At 47.4% G+C, this 21,137-nt stretch overlaps 1 protein-coding gene across 16 annotated transcripts in view; it reads left to right on the forward strand.

Annotated features, from left to right (window-relative positions):
* The first annotated feature begins 1,076 nt into the window (after positions 1–1,076).
* Positions 1,077–21,137, forward strand: part of ADGRD1 (adhesion G protein-coupled receptor D1) — a 180,809-nt gene continuing 160,748 nt past the window's right edge. For 8 of the 16 annotated variants that reach the window (XR_013522223.1, XM_078337776.1, XM_054239147.2 and 5 more), the window contains exons 1-5: positions 1,077–1,730; positions 1,823–1,859; positions 13,769–13,864; positions 17,814–17,909; positions 20,249–20,371. Coding sequence is in view for 15 of the 16 variants with exons in the window: in XM_078337776.1 (XP_078193902.1) it covers positions 1,665–1,730; positions 1,823–1,859; positions 13,769–13,864; positions 17,814–17,909; positions 20,249–20,371 (418 nt within the window). In the remaining variant the exon portion in view is untranslated. The remainder of the gene's footprint in view (positions 1,731–1,822; positions 1,860–13,768; positions 13,865–17,813; positions 17,910–20,248; positions 20,372–21,137) is intronic. The other 8 variants (XM_054239145.2, XM_035258215.3, XM_078337778.1 and 5 more) reach the window with 3 other exon arrangements.

Here is a 21,137-nt window from a genome sequence, read left to right on the forward strand (position 1 = left end):
AGGCTCAGCCTATCAGAGCATCTGATTGGTTGTAGGCTGCAGGCACAAGTTAAAAATAATCAGCTAACGTTTTGACAACGCTTTCTTTTTTTCTATCTCACAGAGATTGGAAGTCATGTTCTTATCCTCTTTAGGAAGTATGTTGGATTTAGGGTTATTAATTCCCATGTAAAGTCAGGACAATTGAGATAACCCTATCAGCTAACATTTATTGGGTGCGCTATACCTGCTAGTAATAATCGTAGCTAACATTTACTGAGTGATCATTTTTCTTAATAAAAAATAGCAACATTTATCGAGTGCCACATATTTTCCAAGTTCTGCCTTGGATCTGGCCTCTAATTTCTTGTTACAGCCTTGAGGGGGAGGAACCATTAACCCCATTTCGAGGATGAGGAATTCAAAACAGAGAGATTAAGTAATTTCCTAAGAGCACAGCTAGTGAATGTTGGAGAAAGTATGAAGAGGTAAATATTACCTAAATCCCATAGCAAATATAGCTGTGATTGTAATTATAGGGTGTGTGTCTCTCTGTGTGTACACGTGTATTTGGAATAGAGCGGATAAACTTTGGTCTTGGGTAAACCGAGGCACGGCTGTGGCAAAGGGGCTGACTCTTTTCTATCCCATTGAGAACATCCTTCTGGTGCTGGGGTGGAGGGATCCGTGGTACGTGATAATTGTGTAGCTTACCTTGTAATTGATTGCATAGCTTTCACTGACGTCCGAGAAGATTAAAGAGAAAAATGTGGTCAGCGCTTAATATGGAGGGCACAGTGGGTGTGCTGGTTTTTCTTTTCCATCCATTCATCCATCAACTTTATTCTTTTTTTGGGCAAACAGGACTTAGCTGTAAACAGAGTTTATGGTCTGTTTTGCATTTTGTATTTATTAATATTAATGCTGACTGTGAAGTGCCAGAAGAACCAGTAATACACACGCACCATGTCTGCGTGGTTTGCTTCTGAGCCTGAGATCCTGAAAATATTTCAATTGTTCTTAACAGGCTAGAGTTAGGACCCAGGAAGGACACAGCAGTGGGGTTATAAATAGAGAAGGAGAACAGAACAAAGTTTGAGGAGAGAGACTTACATCACTCACTCCCTCTCCATTCAGGGAGCAGGACGGAGGTGTGAACTTGAGCCAGACCAGAAGGAGCTCGGGAGCTCGAGAGCGGGTGCAGGACAAGCCCGAGGAGCAGGCGGGAGCTCCAGGGGAAAATCGCGCACAAAGCCTTCTTCAGAGGAAAGGGCAGCTCCAAACCTGACCCGGACAAACAGAAGCTCTTGAAATTAAAAGAAAATATCACAGGACAAACAGCCTCCCGTCCACGGGTGGAGGTCGTGGGCACAGTGGTGACCTGAGATCGCTTTCCCGGGACTGCGAGTTGGACTCTCTTTTCTCCTCCCTGCATTCCACAGCTGCTCTGCTCATTGCAGCGTGTTTATCGATCACTGAAGAATCGCAAGTTTTGGGACAAGGAGGAAACACCTATTAGGTCTCCAAGACAGCTGTGTTTCACAACCTTTAAGGAAATAGAACTTTTTCTCCCCCTGGAACCTGTGAAAATGTCCCTTTTCCAAGGAAGTGAAGGTTAAGAGGTCCCGTTCTCACAGACCCTCAGGAATTTCGCTCGGCTCCGAGCTCTGACTTCCGAAAACGCCATGGCCAAGCTGTTGTGGCTGTGCTGCTGGTACCCCCGGCTGCTGCTGTTTTACTACAGTCTTCAGGTAGCGTCCCTAAGTGGCCGGGAGGGAGGTGGGCTCGATTTTTCCAGGCGCTTTCCCTGAGCGTGTCTCACACCGTGGTCTTTTGTGTGCAGGTGCATGGTGTCTATGCCAGATCTCAGGACCATCCAGGTAAGAGTGTTTCCTTCTCACTCTGCACTGTGCTCTCCCCCTGCCTGGTGCGGGTATCCTGGGAACAGCCTACTTGTTAATCTCTGAGGCATCAGCGGATGGCCCTTGTTGGGCTCCTGGTCCCCGACCTCACTGCCCTGCCACAAGCTCTGACCCTGGGCAGCTCTGTTACCCCTCACCGGCTGAGTGGTGGACAGAGAAGCAACTTTGTGGCCCCTTAGCGGGGTCATATGAAACCTTGTGGTTAAGGAAGTGTGATCTCTTTGCTTAAATGCCTTCTGTCTCCTTCTTAAAGAAATGGAGTCTTGCTCTATTGCCCAGGCTGCAGTGCAGTGGCTGCAACCTCCACCTCCCGGTTCAAGCAATTCTCCTGCCTCAGCCTCCCAAGTAGCTGGGATCACAGGTGTACACCACCACGCTCAGCTAATTTTGGTATTGTTAGTAGAGACAGGGTTTTACCATGTTGGCCAGGCTGGTCTTGAACTCCTGATTTCAGGTGATCCGCTTGCCTTGGCCTCCCAGAGTGCTGGGATGATAGGCGGGAGCCACTGTGCCATTGCATGTCTTTGGGGCAGAGTCACTGTAGGGGCCTGGAGCTCTGGCTCATAGCAGGGTCCCGAGACCTCCAGCCTCAGAGTGCTGGGCGACTTAGGCTGGAGCAGCCCACGAGTGGGGCTCAGGACAGAGGGCCACCCTTGCTCCTGCCCCGGAGCCAGCTTCCTTTGGCCATTGTGATGCCCAATCAGGTAGCATCAGGATGGGGCTTCTCCTGGGAAGACGGAGGCACACGCCCTTTGCTGTCAAGAGTGTGGGCGCATGTTCCGGTCAGCCAGGGCAGGAGTGGGAGACGAGGCTTTCTGGGCACGACAGGGTCAAGCTGGGCTGTTGCTCCCTGCTGGCAGGGGTGGGAGATGAGGCTTTCTGGGCACAACAGGGTCAAGCTGGGCTGTTGCTCCCTGCTGGAAGCTGCAGGAGGTGGGAGGAGACCCTGCTGGTGCCTGAACCCCTGTGGGGAAGCCTGCTGTGAGCACAGCCTCTGCCCCCGCCCAGCTCCATGCACTATCGCATGGCCCTGCCCCTTTTGATGGGGAACAGCCTTTTTTAAAACTTATTTTTATTATTATTATTATTTTTCTTTTTTTGAGACAAAGTCTCACTCTGTCGCACAGGCTGGAGTTCAGTGGTGCGATCTCAGTCCCAGCTCACTCCTACCTCCACCTCCCAGGTTCCAGCAATTCTCATGCCTCAGCCTCCCAAGCCGCTGGGATTACAGGCCCATGCCACCACGCCCAGCTGATTTTTGTATGTTTAGTAGACACAGGGTTTTGCCATGTTGGCCAGGCTGGTCTCAAACTCCTGACTTTGGGTGATCCACCCATCTCGGCCTCCCAAAGTGTTGGGATTACAGATGTGAGCCACTGCGCCTGGCCGGGAACTAGCCTTTAATAACCACAAATGGACTCAGGCCAGCACTGTGGGAAGATCCCAGGGTGCTGGCCAGGCCTCCAGGGAGAGCCCCCTTTCTGGGTGGAGCACCAGGAGCCTGCTGGGGTCTGGGGATAGGTGTTGTGCCCTCAGCCTCTGCCTCCTTTCCGGCTGCCTGATGGCCCAAGCCAGGATGTTCCAGGCGTTGTCACCACCTCCATTCACCAGCTCGGGGATGGGGATGCTGCCACTTCTCTTTCGTCCACACACATAGGGAGCCCCTTTTAAAAGGGTATGGAAACTGTGAGAAAGAAAGAAACAAGGGCTCCTGTGGCTTGGGAATGAGTAAGCATGCCCAGTGCTGTGTTAAAGAGAGGACATGTCCGCCATGGGCGCCTCGCTTTTCATGAATGCAGGCCTCCTGGCTTGAGAGGAGGGGAGAGGCGGCCCCTCTAACTGCAGGGTGGTCAGGCAGAGCTGCGTACACTGGTCCTGCAGGAGGCAGGTGGCCCCCATGGCCTCAGCATGGCTCTCACTGATGCTCAGTGTTGCAGAAAAGCTATATGGGCACTCCCTGGACTTCTGCTTATGACATAGAGTCCACATGCATTCTCACACATGCACATGTGTCCACGTGCCCTCCCCATGCCACATGCCTACATGTGTCAACACATGCCCACATGTGCCAACGCACATCACTCACATCCGCACACATGCAGATATGTTGACACACATGCATACACATGCAAAAAGTCCACACATATGCCCAACACATCTATATGTGCCAGCATGTGTCAACATGAATACACACGTGTCCACACAATCCACGTGTTGACACACATGCATACACATGCAGATCCATGCACACCACACCCACGTGCCAACACACATCACATACTCACACATCTACACACACCCAGACATGTTGCCACACATGCATACACATGCAAAAACACCCACACATGCCCACACATCTACATGTGCCAACATGTCAACAGGCATTCACACACGTGTACACACAATTCGCAGGTGCTGACACATGCCTGCACATGCACATCCATGCGCACCCACTCCCACACCCACGTGCCAACACATGTCCATGTATATCCACATACGTATATTTACACATGTCCACCTACCCCCATATGTCTACACGCATGACCACATTCACGCAGACCACACACATCTACATGCATCCACACACATCCACATATTTCTGCACACATGCAGACCTACATGCACCCACATTCACACATGTCCACATGTCTACACACATCTGCACATGATTACACATGCATCACACACATACACATATGCCCACACTTGTATACCTCACACACGTTCACACACACTTGTGCACATCCACATGTGTCCACACACATCTTCACATGCACATACACATACATATCCCCACACATGAACACTTACACATTTACACACATCCACACACATTTACACAGATCACACATGCACACATGTACACACAGGCACCCACATGCACACACATTTACACATCCACACACATTAACAGATCCACACATATGCACAGACATGTACACACATGCAGCCATGTACACACATGCACACATATGCACTTGCATTCTTGACTCTAAACTTCAAGGAGCAGTTAGAACTCAGTCTTTGTTCCATATAGAGCCTTTGCTCTTCTAAGTCCTGATTTAGGGTAGAAATCAGCATTTTCTGGTCATGAGGCCATTTAGAGAGACGGTGGTGGTGCTGATGACAATAGAAAGGGATGGAAGGGCGTGGTGACCCGGAGTCTGTGTGGGAAAGCACGGTGAAGGCAGCCGTGCCTCCTGAGCTCTTGAAACCGGAAGGTTCCTTTCTCCTCAGTTTTCCAGCCTCTGGCAGTCCCTCTCTGTCTCCTCATCCTCCCTCGTCCTCCTCTCACTGCAAATTGTTTTTGAACTTCTCCTTTTTTTCTCTTCCTTCCTTCCTTTTCAGGATAATGGTGAAGGTGGACACATTTGCTGAATACTTAGGTGTCCTCCATGAACAAAACATCCTGCTCCCCTCCTCCTCGCCGCTCCCCTTCCTCCTCACCGATCCTCTTCCTCCTCGCCGATCCCCTCCTCCTCGCCGATCCCCTCCTCCTCGCCGATCCCCTCCTCCTCGCCGCTCCCCGTCCTCCTCGCCGCTCCCCGTCCTCCTCGCCGCTCCCCGTCCTCCTCCCTGCTCCCCTCCCTCCTCGCCGCTCCCCTCCTCCTCGCCGCTCCCCTCCTCCTCGCCGCTCCCCTCCTCCTCGCCGCTCCCCTTCCTCCTCGCCGATCCCCTTCCTCCTCGCCGCTCCCCTCCTCCTCGCCGTTCCCCTCCTCCTCGCCGCTCCCCTCTCTCCTCACCTTCTCCCCTCCTCTCCTTCTTCCCCTCCTCTCCCTCCTCCCCCTCCTCCCCCTCCTCCCCCCTCCTCCCCCCTCTCCCCTCCTCCCCCCTCTTCCCTCCTCCACCCTCTTCCCTCCTCCCCCTCTCCCCTCCTCCCCCTTCTCCCCTTTCCTGCCTTCTCTCACTTCGTTTCCTGTATCCTTTCCTTTTTCTCCATTTTCCTCCCTCATTTCCTCTCTCCCTCCCCTTCTCCCTCCATTCTATCCTACACACGATTTATTTTTTTTGAGGCAGAGTCTTGCTCTGTCACCCAGGCTGGAGTGCAGTGAGGTGATCTTGGCTCACTGCAACCTCTGCCTCCAGGGTTTCAGTGATTCTCCTGCGTCAGCCTCCTGAGTAGCTGAGACTACAGGCATGCGCCACCATGCCCAGGTAATTTTTGTATTTTTCGTAGAGATGGGGTTTTGCCATGTTGGCCAGGCTGGTCCTGAACTCTAACTTCAGATCTGCCTGCCTCGGCCTCCCACAGTGCTGGGATTACAGGCGGGAGCCACAGCACCCCGCCCAGTCCTTTCTTTTTGTCTTCTCTTCCCACATCTCAGACCCTGCTTACCTTGTTTCCTGCTGCAAAGCCCCATCCCTGGCCGTCTGTGTGAACCAGGATCTAGGGCTTCCTTCAAGGTCCAGCTTCCGTCCTTGAGGCTCACCGGCCCTCCAGGGAGCCTGGGAGAGGAGGCCTGACCCTGTTGTGTTTCCTCCAGAGTGTTCATGATGGGTACAGGCCTCACAGACACCAATAGAAACAACCTAAATGTCCATTAGCGAGAGAACAGCTTTATAACACGCGACATTTCATTCTAAAGAGTGCTAAACAGCTATTAAAACCGGCCAGTTTGTCTGCACACTGGGCCTTTCGAAACACTGCTTTTACATCATCTTCGCAAGAGCCCTGTGGTAGTGTCATGCCCTCACACCGCAGGCGGGCAGCCTGTCTTTCAGACAGATCAAGTGAGATTTGCTCAGGGTCACAGGACTCAGAAGACACAGTATTAAGTCCAAGAAGCCACAGTGCTGGGGGAGTCGGGGGGCAGACACAGAGAGAGGTTCTTGGAGAACAGTACTGAGTGGTCAGTACCGGGCCATAGGTTCACTCAGGTGCTAGGGGAGCCTTAAGAAGGAGGCAGGAGCTGGGGCTTCTGAAGCCCAGCTTATTTTCCACCACAGCCACACAGAACTGTATGTTTTGTAAAAGGTTCTCACAACTATTACGCATTTCTTGTTTTCTCATTCTGGCAACCAGCCCTGTGCCTTACGCATAGAAGGCCCTCTATCAATATTTGTTGGGCTGGCGCAGTGGCTCACACCTCTAATCCCAGCACTTTGGGAGGCCAAGCCAGGAGGATCACAGGAAGACTAGCCTGGGCAACATAGTGAGACCCTATCTTTACAAAAAATAAACATTTAGCCCGGCATGGTGGTGCATGCCAGTAGTCCCAGCTACTTGGGAGGCTGAGGCAGGAGAATCACTTTAGTGCAGAAGTGTGAGGCTGCAGTAAACTGTGGTCACACCACTGCACTCCGGCCGGAGTGACACAGTGAGACCCTGTCTCAGAATATTATGTATTTATTGACTTGTCTCTGCATAATCACTGAAGATTTGCTGGTCATCTGGTAAACCGTATCAATAAAGCTGGCCAACCAGCATGCATTCAACTCACAGGTGGCTGTTTTGGCTTGTATTACCTGGTTTGCCTGTCTACACTGGCAGAGGTAACCAGATATTTGCCAGGTCTTTATGTATACCATGTAGAGAGGTGTTTTGTTTTGTAAGTAATTGCAAAACAACTTTAAATCATTGAGAAATCAACTTGAAACTGTTGAGCCTTTGCATTATCAGCTAACCCACAGTGCTTAGCTGACCGTGGGTTGCCATTCTGGAGGAATTACAGAATCGTAGTGCAGGGGCCCCACGGACTACTGAGCCACCTTCCCACTTTACAGGGAAGCCAGGAGGAAGGTTTGGAGAGGGAAATCCGGGGTCTGCAGAGTCTGGGCCCCTTTCCACATCTGAAAGCTTTTCCAGGGCCCCAGCCTGTCCGACTTCTTGCTTCTGTTCCCCAGGGATAGCCTTAGGAAGCTGTGAAGATTGATTAAATCCATACGTGGCACCGGCCAGTAAATTGCAGGTCATTCTTACAGAGTTTATAAGCATGCCATTTTGTAGATGGCATTTGTAATGAGGAAAAGGGAACTTAGAAAAACCCAAAGCATGTCATTACCCAGCAGCTTCCTAGTCCCGGGGCACCCGGCGCAGCCAGCTCCAGCCCATTTCCTGGAATTTGGGGTGGCTCACTTTACCTGCTCTCTTTAGGAGTCTGGGAGGCCAGGCATTACAGAAATTGTAATTCCTTAGATCTCCATCATGTTGTAGAGTTTACAAAGAACTGTCGGAACCTCTAGGCCATGGCAGAAACTTTATTCTTCATCTTCATAGTGTTTATAGGATTTTTAAAAACAATGTTTATGTCCTATTGAAGAAGTGGAAATTTGGCAGATAGAGATTTTGTAGACACTAGAATTATACAGATAATTATATTCGATGTTTATTTATTTTTGCATTAATACATAGTTAGTTTTTAAATTGCTAACATTAAAAATTTGGGAGATTCAAAATGCAAAAATCTCTCTCTCTCACCCACACCCTGTGCCTCCTGTCTTAGACGTGGGTTATCACGTATCCAGTGTAAGTAGAACATTCAAGGAACGGAGTCTGATAGAGAAGACAGCACGTAAATATCCTGACAGACAATCTCAAATAGTAGTAAATGCCATGAGAAAACAAGGACTTGAAAGAAAGAATGGATGGTGGTGGTGACAAAGGGGTGGTCTGAGGGGAGGGGTCCTGTGAACTGAGATCTGAATCATAGCATCAGCTACACAAAACATGGGGAACAGCATTCTAGGCCCTGGTAACAGCAGGCCAAGTCCTTCGGGAAAAATGAGCTCCATGTGTTGGAAGCAAAGGAAGGTGGAGCCATGAAGGCCAGTCTGACATTCGGCAGGGCCCACTGTTCCTCTGTGTGGTAGATTTCAGCTGGATCAGGTCAGTGCAGCACTGAAGACTTATTTCCCTATGGGAAACCAAGGGAAGGAAATTTCCCTGGACTCACGCAAGGAATAAGTAACTGGGAAGGGAGAAGAAAAGGGAAATCTGGAAGAAAAATGGAAAAGGAAAAATTAAAGGTTTTGTTAACTTTTTTGAGTATTAACACTTCTGTCTCTCATCTCTGTCTCTCTCTCTCACACACACACTCTCTCTCTCTCTCTCTCTCCCTCCCTCCCTCCCTCCCTCCAAACTTAATAAAACTTTACATATGGATGAGAAATTAATTCTGAAGAACTGAGGTGATGTGGGCTGAAAACACCTCTTATTCTCTCTGCCCTTACCTCTCTCTCCCCCTTGTTCTCTCTTTCTCTTCTTCACCACCCTCCCATTTTCTTTGTCGCTGCCCTCTGCTATTTGTTTTCCAGGGAAATGACCATGTTTTTGCTTGGCTAGCCCATTTGCCTAAGAAGTACGTTTAGTCTTTAGAAGAGTTTGGGGAAAACCAAGGTGGGTGCAGAGCTAGACGGCCTCATGCCACCTTCTCGATAGGAAATGTGCCACAGACTGCCTTTTCCCCAAAAGAATGAGACTGTCTTGCTCTAATGAAACTTGTTGGACTGCGAGTTGTTTTACTCCTTGAGTTCTAAAAGGGAACCTGTGGGCTGAATTCAGCGCATCCCATTAGCACCACACAATGTTTTATTTTAAAAAATTGCTAACATTAAAATTTTGATAGATCTTTGCATTAAAAAAATCTGTATTTCTGACTCCTCTTCAAAAATGAAGACTTGACAGTTCTGGGCAAAGCTTCCTGCAGAGCAGCAATGCTTTGGCATCGGGAAACACTACTTCATTAGACGGGCCACGGTTTCCACGGTGCCACAGCCTCTACTGCCCTACGACTCCCGTGGTGCCAGCTAATGGTTTCCAGCATCTGTTCTGATGAGTCTGGCCTGTGCCCCGGGGCTGTTCACCTCCTTGGATACCATCCCTGGACTCTGTCCAGGTCACTCCTCTGGACTCACCAGCCAGACTTACCGGCCCCTGTGGGTGTTACAGCTTGCAGCCCCTTTATTACTTGCTTGCAGTCAGTGTTGCTGGTTGCAAAACATCTGTGACAATTGAGTTGTTTTACACTTGTCTGAAGTGCAGTGGTGTGGAGAGGAGGCAATGCTCTGACCTCAGACCCCCTCTTCTCATCACTGGCCACCCATGAACCCTGGCTGGCTCTAGAGTGAATGAGACACGTATCACTTTACTCTGTCAGCCTTTCTGCCAGGACTCATTGTGGCCATTTACAAATGGAAAGAATAGGAAGGATTTATTGTCCTCAGGGTTTATTTTATCAAGATGAGGATTCTGAACTCACATCTGTTCTTTGTATAACAGATATTATTTCCTTGTACAATTTTTTTTTCCCAGATAACTTGAATAACAAGTCAGTGAGGTTTCCTCCTCTTCATGGAATGAATATCCTAGATTTTAGAGGAAAAAAGCACAGGAGTGAAAATGAATAGTTTTGATTTTTGCATTTCAGATTCTTAATATTATATCTTAATAGTCTAGCACCGCCCCCACTGGAAATCAGCTGAAGTCAGGCATTACTTTCTAACATGCTACTTGATTTAGATAGGGTTACTTTATTTAGATAGTAACAAGGTACTTAGGTTATTGTTTAGATACTTCTCTTTAGCTCATATTACAAAGTTAACTTTGTTCCTGGCTTACCTTTTGAACTTGTGTACGTAAAACTGAAGGGACAGATGCAAACTGAAAAGTGGAACCATGATCTGGACATGTACAGATGTTTGGCACCCTGTGGACAAAAATTCCCATGTTAGATGGAGGGCATCAGTTTGGTCTGCAAGTGTGCTGTGCTCATAACTACCTATGGCACTTCAACTGTAAAAGCAGCTCTTAAAATATTTCTAAAGGAATACAGATTGAAAATTCAAATAGAACAAAAAGATAATGTAACATAAATATTCTTACACCTCCCGCTCAGTTTTTCCATTTTTTCACTCCCCAGATACCAATATTGGTTTCTGGGCTGTCTATCCAGACACCTCTCTCTGTCTTCTTTTCTCCATCCCTGCCCTAAAGCAATTGTATTTTACACAAAGAGCTCATTGTATACACATTTTTCTCACTTAAATTTTAAAAAACTAAACAATGTGAATTAAAGAACATGCCATCTCAGTGCATTTATGAACCTTGGAATTCGTCCCAGCTGTACTCCAGGCCAATGTGTGGATGTGCCATATTTAGCGACTGCTCTGTAGATGAGCATTTAGGCTATTCTCAGGTTTCTGATACTATTAAAAAATTCTGCAACAAACCAGCCTTGCTTAGAGGTCTTTAATCATATGTGTGAGAATATCTCTAGAATAAATTCCTAGGAGTGGAATTAGTAGATCAAAGGGAACGTACAGTTAAAATTGGGAGAGATATTGCCGAATTACCCATCAGAAAGGATGTACTGGTTTGAACTCCCATCAAGAACTTGCCAGCTTAATATAGCTCACTTTCTGCCTGCCAGTCTGATAGGCTCACTGTTGTTTAATATACTTTTTAAACTTATGAGCAAGGTGGGCATCGTTTAATATATTTGTACATAACTTGTATTTCTTTTGCATTAAACTATTTGATTATCTCCTTTGCCTCAACATTCTGCGGGTTCTTTTTAATAGCAGGAGTTTTATGAATATAATACATTAAATACTTCTAAAAAGAATCAGTACATGTCTGTAATATGTATTATATAAACATCACTCCTGGGTTTGATTTTGCTTGGATTTTTTTTTCTGCATAGAAAATTTTAAAAGGTATGTTGTTAAAAGTGTAGCCTGTTTTCTGCAGAAGCTTTTGTGTTTGATTTTATTACTTGTAAATTTTGATCTATCTACAGATTGTTCTGGTATAAAGAGTGAGGTTAGGATCTTAAATTTTTCCAGGTGGTGAACTGGTTCCAGGACCTTTGTGGAATAATATTTCTCCTCTAATTTAAAAGACCACCTCTGGGGCCAGGCGCATTGGCTCATGCCTGTAATCCCAGCACTTTGGGAGGCCAAGGCGGGTGGATCATCTGAGGTCAGGAGTTTGAGTCCAGTCTGTCCAGCATGGTGAAACCCCGTCTCTACTAAAAATAAAAAAATCATCCAGACATGATGGTGGTTGCCTGTAATCTCAGCTACTCAGGAGGCTGAGTCAGGAGAATCGCTTGAACCCAGGAGGCGGAGGTTGCAGTGAGCCGAAATCGTGCCACTGCACTCTAGCCTGGGCGACAACAGCAAAACCCTGTCTCAAAAAAAAAAAAAAAAGGACTACCTTTATCACAAACTAAATTTCCATATGTACTTGGTGTCTTTGTGGTCTTTTCTGCCACTAAGATGGCTCCGTGTGTAACTGTGAGCCATCTTTATTGTTGCAGTTGTACGCCCTGACTTTCGTTGTGAGTGCTCATCTCCTCTCTTTACCGTCTTCTGCTTTTCCAGATTTTCTTTTTATATAAACTCACTAATCAGGTAACTCTCCCACAAAAATTCTCAGTATTTTTACAACAAATTTCCTAATACTCATAGATTCAAGTGTAGTTTATGGCATCGGGTCGGCTTTTCCATGAATAGTCATTGAATCCTTCATGCATTCAAGGCTTCTTTCACATCCCTCAGAATTATTTTTTGTTTTTTTTTGTAAAAATCTTGTACAATTCTTATTCGTGTGTTTGTAAATATTTTCTTTTTGTTGGCTGCATTTATAAGTGAGAACTTTTTTGGTAGCATTGTTGTTGGAATACAGGAAGGCAGTTGACATTTGTGTGTTAAATTTGTATAAGCCTCCTTGCGAAATTCTTTCCTTGTTCGTCATAGTTTTTCACTTACTAAATTCTTTTCTTATTTGTAATAGTTTTCCACTTTGGTTATCAGGCATACATCATTTGAAAATAATGATCTTACTATCTCTTCTCTAAAAAGTTTCATTTAGAACAAGGAATAACACAAAGATTATTAGTTTGTACTTTTCTGTGATTCAGCAGTCATTTGGGCAGCTGCTGATGATGTAGTCATCTGGACCGTTATTTCCACTTCTGGGAATGAATCACGGAGGACTAATCCAAGAGAAGAATAAAATTGTATGCATAAAGCCACTCATGCCAGTGCCACCTGGACGAGTAAGGAAGGGAAACTGTCGATTGTTCATTAGCAGGGGAATGTTCAGACCTGTTACGGTGCAGACCCAAACTTAACTATGAGGGCTAGCTAGAAACAAAGAAATAATTCCTATAGCATTCAGTGAGAAGAGCAGATTAGAAAATAATATACCTGGATAAAGTTATGTTTACTCAAAGTGCGGTGGTCATGGAGGAAATTTGGAACTGAGTAATGCTTAGTGTGGAGGAGGCGTGGAGGGAAACAGAATGACAGGATCGCACTCGGAAGGTCTTGTCTGTGAGTATTGCATCTACAGTGAACTGCTGCTGTGATTTTGTGCAAGACTTTCATTTCTTGTCTTTATGAATAGGCCAATAATTCAATTCTCTTATAAATTATTATTACAATGAAATGAGGAAGTGTTTGTTAATGCTTCAGTGTTTGGCATACTATTCATGTTAGTTTTTTTCCTCTTTTAAAATGACTTTTACCTGCATTGTTTTGTGTGATTACAATTAGATATTAACTCTAATACAATGGTAAATGACAGTAGGTTATGGAACATTCTTATCTTTTTCCTGACATGAATGGGCATGCCTCTAGTGTGTCACCAGTAAGCACAGTGGCTTCTGTTTTCATGCGGTAAGAGGCATCTGTTCCTGTTTACCCTGTTTTGTCCAGTTAAGAAACTATTTGCCATCTTCTGATTGAAGAGTTTCTTTTTTTAACCAATAGTGTGTATTGGATTATTAAACACGCTTTCAGTATCTCCCATAGCCCTAGTGATCCTTTACTCTTCCTCCGCAATGCGTATGCCAAGCAGTTCTAATCCTGTAGTTCTTTCCTTCCTAATGATGATTTAAAACTTTTTTTCTTTTTTCCCCAAGGATTTCAGGTCTTGGCATCTGCTTCCCATTACTGGCCACTGGAGAATGTGGATGGAATCCATGAACTTCAGGATACAACTGGAGGTAGAGACACAGGTGCTGAGAGTGGTTGTGTGCCTGGGAATCCCAGGGCCATGGGGGACATGGGTGCTGAGAGTGGTTGTGTGCCTGGGAATCCCAGGGCCATGGGGGACATGGGTGCTGAGAGTGGTTGTGTGCCTGGGAATCCCAGGGCCATGGGGGACATGGGTGCTGAGAGTGGTTGTGTGCCTGGGAATCCCAGGGCCATGGGGGACATGGGTGCTGAGAGCGGCTGTGCCTGGGAATCCCAGGGCCATGGGGGACATGGGTGCTGAGAGCGGCTGGGCCTGGGAATCCCAGGGCCATGGGGGACATGGGTGCTGAGAGCGGCTGTGCCTGGGAATCCCAGGGCCATGGGGGACATGGGTGCTGAGAGCGGCTGGGCCTGGGAATCCCAGGGCCATGGGGGACATGGGTGCTGAGAGTGGTTGTGTGCCTGGGAATCCCAGGGCCATGGGGGACATGGGTGCTGAGAGCGGCTGGGCCTGGGAATCCCAGGGCCATGGGGGACATGGGTGCTGAGAGTGGTTGTGTGCCTGGGAATCCCAGGGCCATGGGGGACATGGGTGCTGAGAGTGGTTGTGTGCCTGGGAATCCCAGGGCCATGGGGGACATGGGTGCTGAGAGCGGTTGTGTGCCTGGGAATCCCAGGGCCATGGGGGACATGGGTGCTGAGAGCGGTTGTGTGCCTGGGAATCCCAGGGCCATGGGGGACATGGGTGCTGAGAGTGGTTGTGTGCCTGGGAATCCCAGGGCCATGGGGGACATGGGTGCTGAGAGTGGTTGTGTGCCTGGGAATCCCAGGGCCATGGGGGACATGGGTGCTGAGAGCGGTTGTGTGCCTGGGAATCCCAGGGCCATGGGGGACATGGGTGCTGAGAGCGGTTGTGTGCCTGGGAATCCCAGGGCCATGGGGGACATGGGTGCTGAGAGTGGTTGTGTGCCTGGGAATCCCAGGGCCATGGGGGACATGGGTGCTGAGAGTGGTTGTGTGCCTGGGAATCCCAGGGCCATGGGGGACATGGGTGCTGAGAGTGGTTGTGTGCCTGGGAATCCCAGGGCCATGGGGGACATGGGTGCTGAGAGCGGCTGGGCCTGGGTATCCTAGGGCCATGGGGGACATGGGTGCTGAGAGTGGCCGTGGGCCTGGGAATCACAGGGCCATTGGAATACATGAGTGCTGAGAGCAGCTGTGGGCCCAGGAATCCCAGGGCCATCAGGAGACACGGGTGCTGAGAGTAGCTGGGCCCAGGAATCCCAGGGCCATTGGGGGACATGGGTGGTAAGAGTGGCTGTTGGCCCAGGAATCCCAGGGTCATCGGGGGAGCAGATGTGAACAGAATCAGCTTTGAAGCCAGGGCAATAGAGATGAACAAATACTTGCATAACTTCCCGTCATAATTATTTCAAAGCTTTTTAAATTTTGTAGAGATGTGGTCTTGCTGTGTTTCCAGGCTGATCCCAAGCTCCTGGCCTCAGCAATCTTCTTGCCTTGGCCTTCCAAAGTGCTGGAATGACAGGCGTGAGCCACTGTGCAGGCCACAAAGTATTTTACTAGAACTTTTATAGAGAGAGCTATGACATATTGAATGGCAGAGTTTCTGATTCAAATACAATTAAAATGTGCATTTTCCCCAACAACCTTGAAACAGAAGCTGCCATGAGGATGCCTCTGCGTCCAGGTCCAGGTGTCTCTCTTCCAGGTGGAAAGGACAGTTGTCATCTGCATGCTGGCCAGGGCAGGGGCCTATTTGAAGCAGATATCTGAGGTCATGAAAACTAAGACCAACTCATGTGCGAAGGGCCCCGTTGCGTTCAGCAAATGCACCACCTACCAATCAGCTTCTCCACACATCAGCTTCGTTTGAAAAGATTAAGCATTGCCTGAGATGTTTCCGATGAGAGCCAATTCCAAAAAGACTCTGAGTTAATTCAGACACTTGCTGGTAGGAGAAACCTCACATATTCCTGGGTATTTTTTCCCCTTCCTAATAAGGACTTTTAAGAACTGTTGAGCCAGGCGCACTAGCTCATGCCTGTAATCCCAGCACTTTGGGAGGCCGAGGCAGGTGGATCACCTGAGGTTGGGAGTTTAAGATCGGCCTGATCAACATGGAGAAACCCCGTCTCTACTAAAAACACAACAATTAGCTGGGTGTGGTGGCACATGCCTGTAATCCCAGCACTTTGGGAGGCCGAGGCAGGTGGATCACCTGAGGTTGGGAGTTTAAGATCGGCCTGATCAACATGGAGAAACCCCGTCTCTACTAAAAACACAACAATTAGCTGGGTGTGGTGGCACATGCCTGTAATCCCAGCTGCTTGGGAGGCTGAGGGAGAAGAATTGCTGGAACCCAGGTGGTGGAGGTTGCAGTGAGCTGAGATTGCACCATTGCACTCCAGCCTGGGCAGCAAGAGCGAAACTCCATCACAAAAGCAAAACAAAACAAAAAACTGTAAGCTTTGTATGACTTCGGATGGTTTTCCATTTTTATTGTCATTTACTGAGTGCTCTTGATTGTGTCAGATGGCTGAGGTATATGGCAAGGGTTTACTGTACAGCAGTCCTAGCACGTGCTTCAGTCCCTCCTGTTCTGGTTCTGTGGGAGGCATTTTCTTTTTAAAGCTGTATATTGCCGGTGACTGTGCTTTCCACACCAGCACACTGGCATTTTCCTTACTCCCGTGATTTAATGTGTTGCTGGACATCACTGCTGAAGCTTCTGAAATGTTTCCTTAAAAATTTTAAATTGAGAACCATCAGTGCTGCCTCTGCTGCTGGTGTTCTCACAGTTGAGGAGAGCGCGCTCCGTAAAGGGCTCTTGCATGGTGCCACGAGCTTCCTGCCCACATCGCTCTCGTCTGCCTGCCTCAAGGGCAGCAATATGGCCACAGTTGGAAACCACCCTAGAGCCAGATGTCTTTTCCAAATGGTTGGCCTGGCGGGGCTGAAAAAGCCCCTGTGAGAGTTTGTTTCACGACTGGCTCGGGTTCAAACAAACCATATTCTCTTGTAGGCATCTAGTTTTCTTTCCTCAAGGCCTTTATTTTAAAGCTGTGGGAAGGAGGTCGTTTCATCCGGTGGTAATGCATTCTTGAAACAGCTCACTGTTCCAGGACACAGCAACTAAGATGCTAGGAGTTGTTTCAAACAGGAGTGGGAATAACTATCCGTGTCTTTCTCTCCTCGCCCCTATGCCTGAAGTCATTGTAGTGGCTTCAATCAGTAACTCTCGGGGCTTTGAAACCTTTACCTATGAAACGTCCTTCTCCTGAGGTGATACAGTTACACAGATGCAGTTGCACACTGGCTGAGTTCTGTCCCTAATACATCAGTGTTGGTCCTGGACACTGCAATGGTGAAGGTTTCTCTGCACATCCCTCCTGGCGTTCTCTAGGCTGTAATGCTATGCTGGCATATTTCAGTTTGATTGCTGGCTTCTTAAGGGAAAAAAGGAAAGAATAGACTCCATCAGCATGTTTTGCTGCTGGGGACAGGTGAATGGCTTTGGCAAGCCTTTTGAGGACATGCAGCTTTGTCCTTTGTTGCTGAATTCTCCGTTGTTTTGTCCACCTGTCATCATTTCATGCAGTCATTTTCATGCAGAGTATCTGTCTCATTGGTTCTTGTGACATTGTAACATTCATCCTTTTGTTGAGCCTGTGTATAAGTGGCCAAGTTCAATTTCATATCTCTCAACTAAGTATCTGCATAGGTGTTGGAGCTAGAAAATCAGAACTATTGCTTCTGGCCAAAGTCAGCAGCCATGACGCCCTGGCGTGGGAACTGAGTGGCCGGGCTGCTGACTAAAGTAAACAGGGTGGGTGGGGGTGTGAGGTCCAGACAGAAAGTCCTGCGTGCTCTTGGATGAAAGAGCCCCTCCTGCTGCAGCTTGAGAGATATGTTGGTCCCATTTGTCTTTTGTCTCACGTGCTGTGCTTTTTCTTTTTGTGTTTCACCCAGCGTCCCGAACCCACAAGCTCACTGTGCTTCCCTCCCGTAATTCCACCTTTGTGTATTCCAATGACTCTGCCTACTCAAATCTCTCTGCAACCGTAGGTGAGCATTTATGGACTTGTGTTCTTTGTTCTGTCACGTTCGGATCTACAATGAATCCTAAGGCCAATTCTATTTGGTAGTAGCTAAACTCACTATGTCTTGGCTAGCAAGCGAGCACATGTCCCAGTCAAGAGAGCAGATCCAGGTTGTTAAAGAATCACCACTAGGGTTAACTCTAAAGGAAGACTGCAGTACATTAGAACAGGGGTCCCCAGTCCCTGGGCCACAGACTGGTACCAATCTGTGACCTCTTAGGAACCGGGCTGCACAGAGGAGGTGAGCAGTGGGTGAGAGAGAAGCTTCATCTATATTTGCAGCTGCTCCCCATCACTCGAATTACCACCCGAGCTCCACCTTCTGTCAGATCAGCAGGGGCATTTGATTCTCCTGGGAGCAGCAACCCTATTGTGAACCGCGCATGCGAGGGATCCAGGTTGTGAGCTACTTATGAGAATCTCATGCCTGATGATCTGTCACTCTCTCTCATCACTCCCACACGGGACCACTAGTTGTAGGAAAACAAGCTCAGGGCTCCCACCGATTCTACATGATGGTGAATTGTAGAATTATTTCGTTATATGTTACAATATAATAATAATAGAAATAAAGTGCATGATAAATATAATGCACTTGAATCATCCCAAAACCACACCTCCCCCACCCTGTGCATGGAAAAATTGTCTTCCATGAAACTGGTTCCTGGTGCCACTGAAAAAGGTTGGGGACCACTGAACCAGAGGGTGTATATATTCTTTCAAATTCTCAGGGGTCTTCTAAGTCAGCTGCTTGTTTTCAGAACAAAATAGACAGAAGAGGATGGATTATCTTCTTTGGGGGAGGAAAAGCATACCATTTTAATGGAAAACTAAGGTTCATTTAAAAATACCTCATCAAACATTTGATTTCTTAGAAACATTAAAATCAGCATTTCTTATGTAGCTGAATTTAAAAAAATCATTGGAAGCTGTTTGTGAAACATACATCCATGAGAATCATGGCTAAATTACTGTCTTACTGGATAACCTCCAGAGCCTACATGGCTCATACTTTTCCTGTGAAGCTCAGAGCAACTGAGGCATTTTCTAGATCAGTGTAGAAGCCAGTTCTGACCCTGTCAGTCTTACCCTGTGATCCTTTTCAGCACATAAACTGACTGCTCTTTCAACTGGGAGATGACTGGTTTCCAAAATTAATGTTGCCAATCCAACAGTCTGACTTAGGGGTTTGTATAGCCTAGCTCGCTAACGCAACCGCAAGTGATCCATTTAACTTTGCAGTAAATAGGTCTCCCCCAGAAAGACGGGATCCAATGTAAAAGTGAGCCTAAAAGCAGGACGGAAAACCATGGAGGTCCCTCCAGTTGGTTATCCCTGTGACAGTGGAGCTAGAAAGTCTGAGCTGGGGTTGCTGTCAGGTCCACAGACCCTGTTAGCTCTCCCATGTGTCTTCAGCTGGGCTGACGGCTGCCAGAGGCTCAGGCATCCTTCTCCTCTGCCTGTTTGTTAGCAAAGATCTCTGAGCGACTGTGACCCCAGTTCCTAATAAATGCTTACTCACTCCTGATTTTTATAGTCTTCACTAATCTATGCTGTAAACCATTTACCCCACACCCTCACTGTCAGATACTTTGGCCATGGGGATGGGACATGACAAGATGATTGGATGGGCAGTGCCCCTCAGGATTTTCGGCCAGCTGGTCTTGTCACCTGTGGACTCTCCTGGGACTGTGCAAAATGTTACCTGAGGTTTTCCTCCTACCGCCTGAAGATGGGTTCTGCTAAAATCCCGAATCCATCTGTCTAGGATCAGGGGATTTCAGTTAAAACTCAAAAGGAGAAGGAATTCCGTTGCAGTTCCATGTTCACACTTGCCCTGAAATGTTCCACTTGGAACACTCCGCGTGAGGACGGGAGTGGGGAGGGCTCAAAAGCTGGCCGGTGCAAAGTCCAGGAGAGGAGGCTATTATCACACCAAGCTTGGTAACCCATCTGTTGGCAAATATCACAATTATCACATCATCATACGACATGATATGCAATGTGAAATGCGTATGCAAAGGTCTGTATGCGTTTGTATATAATCTGTGCTTATTATACACAAATGTGAATATAATCAGTGTTAATGTTTAGTCTAACACACATTATTTAGAATTTAATTACTAATTAAATATTACTGATGCTATGAATATTAAAATAGAATAATATATGGTGTTATAAATGTATAATTAGAAAATAATACTGCATATGTAGACATAAGTTATTTGTAGGTCTGACACACATCTTCAGACTTTTAATCTTGGAAGGTTATTAACATATGATGTTGTCATTTTTCTTCCTTAGATATTGTGGAAGGGAAGGTCAACAAAGGCATTTACCTGAAAGAGGAAAAGGGAGTCACGCTTCTCTATTACGGCAGGTACAATAGCTCCTGCATCAGCAAGCCGGAGCAGTGTGGCCCTGAAGGTGAGCGGCTGATCCCTGCGGCATCTTTACATGCATTTCATTGTCAGGGGGGACCTGCTCCTCTGGTAACTGGCAGATGTGAACCTGAGGTTCTCATCAGTTGCAGAATGTGTGAGAATGTTAACAGTGGATTACAGGGTGAGGAGGGAGGAATATAGGCAGGGAGATTGATAAGCAGAGACTTGTGCTGGAGGCTGAAGTTATAACATCTCCTTATAGAGATGTGAGATCAAAATACTTAATCTTGTAAAGGAGGGGAAAAAAAACCTTTCTGAAAAACAGACTCAGTGATGTCACGCTGGGTGTTGGATAGGGCTGTGGCACTGGTGGGAAGGAAATTGATGGCATGGCTCATACGGTGTTATTTCTGGCTCTGGGATGTTGACGGTGAGCAGGCGGGGCTGCCCACTAACACTCACGCCTGGTTTTGGTTCTTTTATGTTCATTGAGAGGGGCTGGGCCGTGGCTAGAACTGTCCCGGCAAGTGGTGCACGTCTGTGGCTAAAGTAATGCCGTGGGCAGTGCACAGAGACGCAAAAGAAAAACCGGACGCGACTTGCTTTCGTTTGGTGAAGTGTAACCTGCTCTCTGGTGTCTAGGCTTCAGGCAGTGCACATCTGGGCCACATTGCAATTTTCTGGGAAATTGTTCTCTGTCATCAAACCAGCTTGGAGCTGTCAGGTTCCTTTCTCCTAGGCAAAATGAAAATTATGATCTCTAGTGAGCAACAAAAGTTTAATGTATGAAGCTCTAAGGTGTTTTGGAC

The sequence above is a fragment of the Callithrix jacchus genome, chromosome 9 (genome assembly GCF_049354715.1).
Source record: "Callithrix jacchus isolate 240 chromosome 9, calJac240_pri, whole genome shotgun sequence".
Taxonomy (NCBI): domain Eukaryota; kingdom Metazoa; phylum Chordata; class Mammalia; order Primates; family Cebidae; genus Callithrix; species Callithrix jacchus.